At 43.5% G+C, this 5,168-nt stretch overlaps 1 protein-coding gene across 1 annotated transcript in view; it reads right to left on the bottom strand.

Annotated features, from left to right (window-relative positions):
• The window catches only part of LSM12 (LSM12 homolog), a 34,592-nt gene continuing 29,424 nt past the window's right edge, over nt 1-5,168 (bottom strand). Inside the window, exons 3-5 of the mRNA XM_012803226.2 lie at nt 3,086-3,195; nt 1,568-1,694; nt 1-531 (exon numbers count right to left, since the gene is read on the bottom strand). Of these exons, the coding sequence (XP_012658680.1) occupies nt 439-531; nt 1,568-1,694; nt 3,086-3,195 (330 nt within the window). The 3' untranslated portion in view covers nt 1-438. The remainder of the gene's footprint in view (nt 532-1,567; nt 1,695-3,085; nt 3,196-5,168) is intronic.

Below are 5,168 nucleotides of genomic sequence, written 5' to 3'. Positions count from 1 at the left end.
TCAGCTTGTTACTTTTATTTTAGAAGAAAAGATGTAAAAGTTTCTTTCAATCACTCAAGAAGGCAAGTGTTGCCACTTATAAAAACAGAATGGCAGGAACAGACTAGGAAAGGAAAGTCAGAAGTAAAAGGGCAGAGTGGGAAAGAAATTTTCAAAAATAAAATTAACAAGGTGACTGCTCCAGAAGGGGGGCTGTGAAAAGGACATGGTGGACCGAAGTCTGTTAGTCAAGTAATGATTCAACTTTTAAATTATTCTCTTGTTCTTTTTTGTTGGGTGTTTTGTTTGTTCAAGTCTAAGATTTGGAAATGCTGACCCTTTGTTAACAAGAGCCAACAGGACATATAGGATCCCTTCCCTCCCCCGGCCTGCCTCCGCTGAAGCCACCACCACCGCCTCCTTGGCTGGATGCTGGAAGAGTCCTCCATGTATATGGACTCAGGATGACAGGGTAGCCTCCTTCTGTGGTTGCTGGGCTTGTGAACGTTGCAGTATCTTTTGGCTTTCCACATCTCTAAAATGTTTTTCAACCTGAAAAAGATCAGACAACCAAAGTCAGAAAAGGAGATGGACAAACAAGGTTTCCTAAACAATCCAGTCTAGGCTTCAACATCCCCATACTGGATGTCCAGCCCATTAGTCATGCAAGCACTCTCACTCTTGCTGTCTGTTGGCCTTCCCAACCACAGGTGGGCAAGGCTCTTGTTTCCAATAAGAAATATCTTCTAATAAGACTGATTAGAAGTTGAATCTACAAGCTAAAATATAAAATAAAATGTGGAAAGATTATAGCAACTAACTCCTCCTTAACTCCTCCTCCCTTCTTTACTAAGTACAGAATACAAAGCTCACGGGAATTAGTCTTATGCTTTTCACATCCACAATGTTGGTCTCTCAATATCCCTCACAAGGGCTTGGCACCTGTAACTCAAGCGGCTAAGGCACTAGCCACATACACCTGAGCTGGTGGGTTTGAATCCAACCCAGGCCCGCCAAACAACGACGGCTGCAACCAAAAAATAACTGGGCATTGTGACAAGCGCCTGTAGTCCTAGCTACCTGACAGGAAAATCGCTTGAGCCCAGGAGTTGGAGGTTGCTGTGAGCTGTGATGCCACAGCACTTTACCCAGGGGGACAGCTTAAGGCTCTGTCTCAAAAAAAAAAGGGAGGGGGGGGAGGAGTGTGTTTTACATGTGTTTTTATAAAGGCTGTACCACAATCTAATAAGTCAGGTGACATATGTAGGGTCAGACACACCAACAGTAACTAGCATATATCAACCAGCCCTTCCTAGAAGGGCACATGCAGCTGACAAGAACCCAGCCTGGGATGAAAGGAACTGCTCAGGCCCCACACCACTCACGTTATTCCACATCACCCACTGGATCCATCCCCAGAGGAAATGTCCAAGCCACAGCTGCAGAGCCCCAGTGTAAGGAAGGCACCGAAGCCAGGGAGAGCTGCTAGAGGTGGCAGGGATTGTAGCACAATGTCCTGCTCTGACCCTGAAGGATGAAGGCCAAAGAACCACCCTCTTCCCTACAGTTTCCCAGCTCCTTTACTTACTATTTTGCGTACATGGCTCAGTGCACTCCCCTCTTTGCCTTTACAGTTTTCCACTTGATATGGGGGTGTAATAACAACTTCTTCCATGACTACAATGTTTTTTTCTTGCCATTTACAGTCTTTAATGCTGGAAGGAAAAGAGAGCAGGTAAAATGTTACTTCTTGGGGCACTTTGCACCTCTAGCCTGCTGAATAAATAAACTTCCAAAGGCTAACCAAGTTCCCAGCTCACCCCTCAGTCAACAACTAGAGCCAGTAGCCCACAGAGAGGAGTAGCCAAGAAACATTTCCTGGCACCACTGGCTAGGAAAGCAATGAAACTCATGCATACTATTCCGAGAAGAGCCCAGAGCTGTTACTCTGAAGCATCAAGCACCCTAAAGAACCATAAAAAAATTGATAGTAGCCACAAAAGTCCAAACTAAATATAGTTATAAATAAATAGCTAGGCTCAGGCCACTAGATTCAAGTTAGGTAACAGTCCTAGGCAAAAGTTGGTAATCTTTTTCTATCAAGGGTCACTAAGTAAATATTTTAGGCTCTGCAGGCCATATGGTCTATGCTCCAACTACTAAACTCTGCTATTATAGTACATAAGCAGCCACAAGCAGTGCATAAACAAATGAGAAGATCTGGCCCACTGGGGAGGTTTGTCAAATCTAGGCCTAGGGAGAAATACCACCTTTACAAAGTCAAGAAAACAAACTCCACATCTTGTCATCTCTGCCTTTGCCTTCTATTACTCACAATGGAAACCACTCCTCAAACTGGCCCTTCTCAGTTATCAGACAGCTGGGCACCTGCCAGATTGGGAAAACCCATTCCAGTTCACACTTGGGGAATCCCAGGGCAGCAGATGCTACTAAGAGATTCCTTTGCATACCTGTAAATGTTCAGATACTCACACCATGGCCTCAAACAGCTCTGATGCCAGCTGCCATCTGTGCACCAGACCCTGGTTAAATAGGGTAACAGAAGGCAGCAGGGGGGTAGGGTGTCAAATGTTCCAGTTTTCAGCAGCTAGGAAAGCTAGTGGAGAGTCAAATGACTTCTGCTGTGACAAACTGTCTTTTAAGAGGTGGTGAGAAGGTGGCCTTCTGCTCTAACTCCCTGTCTTCATCTCAATCTGTTTGGGAGAACTGACACAGATGGAACTTTCCCTTATTAAAACTCTATCAGCTTTTAGAAAAATACAATAACAACAACACAACAAAAAAGAAAGAAATTGCTAGTTCTAAATTATGGACAACTAGGTCTGGAAGGGACTCTTAGAGATAACCTAATGCAAAACTAAGTTTTACAGACAAGAAACTAAAACCCAGAGATAACAACCTGTCCATGATTATACTATCCTTCGCTGTGGAAAGGCTGGAACAAGCACCCACAGTACTGGATACTGACATATTGCCAGTACACAACCCACTTCCCCAGTAAGATAACCACCCAAAAGTCTCCCACCAGACAGCACAGCCAAATAGCTTCACCCGTTTGCCGGGACCTTTTGTTCCCTGAACTCACGTCTTGTGAATGGTCTGGAAGAGCTGCTGGCCCTCTAGGGAGACACCAGCACTGATTGCATAGGCCTGGCTCAGCTTCTCCTCTTTCTCCGTCCGTGCTTTGCTGGCAAGCTAAGGTGGAATAGAGGGAAGAGATTCAGAAAAGCATTGATCTTCATTCTTCCCAACATCCAGCTTCTGGGCTGAGGAAAGGAGGCTAGGGAAGGCTGGTTTAGAGGACAGATTTCCATTTTCTCAGAGACAAAACATGAAACAAACCAAAAAATTTCTCAACATACCTAAACAGTTAGTTATTGCTATTCCTAGCAAATATTCCTTCCTTCTGAAATTTACTGAGTGCCTAGCTTGTGCCGGACACTTACTATGCTAGAGATACAGCCTAAAGAGAGGGAAAACAGACTATATATAAGTAAACAAAAGCATAAATTAAGATAATTTCAGACAGTGGTAAGAGCTAGGAAGAAAATAAAGCAAGGTAACATCGATGAGCGTGATTGGGGGGCTATGTGATGAGAAGTGATGATCAGAGATAAACGTAATTCCTATTTCAAGGGGAAAATTAAGAATTTTTACCAGCTACTACGCAAGAGCCTCAGGTTTAAAAATTAATATATACAAAACCTTCACAGATCACCATTTGGAGCTCTGAAGACTCTACCTTTCCAGTGCCATTATTTATGTCTACATGGGGAGTCAGGACTAAAGTAAACCTAACCTCGGATATTGTTCACTTTTACTTGAGCTGAAGGCAATCCCGTCCTGCTCTTCAGGAAAAAGAATGGTCTGAATTCTACCTCTTGTCTGTTCCTTCACTCCCCTCTGGTAGAATAATCATAAACTGATCAAAACAAAATCTAGTAAAATCTGGTAGGCTACTAAACGCTAGTAAATTCCACCCAACAGCAGTAGGTATCCTTTACCCATCAATCCATATGGACCCTCCAGGACATTTCAGTCACCAGCCCACATTACTGGTTGCTAGAGACTCCAGAAGTAGAAATTTTTTAAGTGTTAAGACAAAACAAATGGGGCCGAGTGCAGTGGCTCACTAGCAGTGGCTAGTGTAATCCTAGCACTCTGGGATGCTGAGGTGGGTAGATTGCCTGAGCTCACAAGTTTGAGACCAGCTTGAGCAAGAGTGAGACCCTATCTCTAAAACTAGCTGGGCATTGTGGCAAGCACCTGTAGTCCCAGCTACTTGGGAGGCTGAGGCAAGAGAATTGCTTGAGCCTACGAGTTAGAGGCTGCTGTGAGCTATGATGCCACAGGACTCTACCGAGGGTGACAAAGTGAGACTCTGTCTCCAAAAAAAAAGTACTAGATAAAGCAGTGAAAACAACTGAAAAGCAGATAATGCATCTGAAAGTCAAACAAATGACTTGGATATTTTTCAGATCCATGAACATAAATAGCCATGTATAAAAAGCTGCAGCACACTAAACCCACATGTGGGCACACAATTTATCCTCCAAATCAGCTCCTTAAATAAAAGTGCTGTTGTTTCCACAGATAAGAGGGAAGAAAGACAAAATTCTGCAGTGATCTGACTGGGCACAAAGGCTCACACCTGTAATCCCTGGGAGGCCAAGGTGGAAGGTGAGACCACCCTGAGAAAGAGCTGGTCCATTTCTACTAAAACTAAAAAAATTAGCCAGGTGTCATGGCAGGTTCCTTATTTATTAATAAAAATTAAACTTATACACACACACACACACACACATATATATATAAAATAGCCAGATGTTGTGGCAGGTGCCTGTAGTCCCAGCTACTTAGGAGGCTGAGGCAAGACAATCTCTTTAAGCCCAAGAGTTTGAGGTTGCTGTGAGCTGTGACGCTACAGCACTCTACCAAGGGTGACATAGTGAGACTCTGTCTCAAAAAAAAAAAAGACGTGGGCCAATACAGCAGCAACATATAAACAACCTTTTAAGCATGGCTACCATTCTAGCCTTACCAGGTTACACTACAGATTAATAAATGTACAGAGCTGACAGCATTCAAAGCAATGGCAATCCAAACTGTTACAAGAAAGCCTTGTGGCTTAAAAGCACTGCTGATGGTGTATCTTTTTTTTTTTTTTT

The sequence above is a fragment of the Otolemur garnettii genome, unplaced genomic scaffold (genome assembly GCF_000181295.1).
Source record: "Otolemur garnettii isolate 467f Iridium unplaced genomic scaffold, OtoGar3 scaffold00018, whole genome shotgun sequence".
In the NCBI taxonomy this organism is placed as follows: domain Eukaryota; kingdom Metazoa; phylum Chordata; class Mammalia; order Primates; family Galagidae; genus Otolemur; species Otolemur garnettii.
The sequence above is the reverse complement of the archived record's forward strand: the minus strand, read 5'-3'. Positions and strand labels throughout refer to the sequence as shown.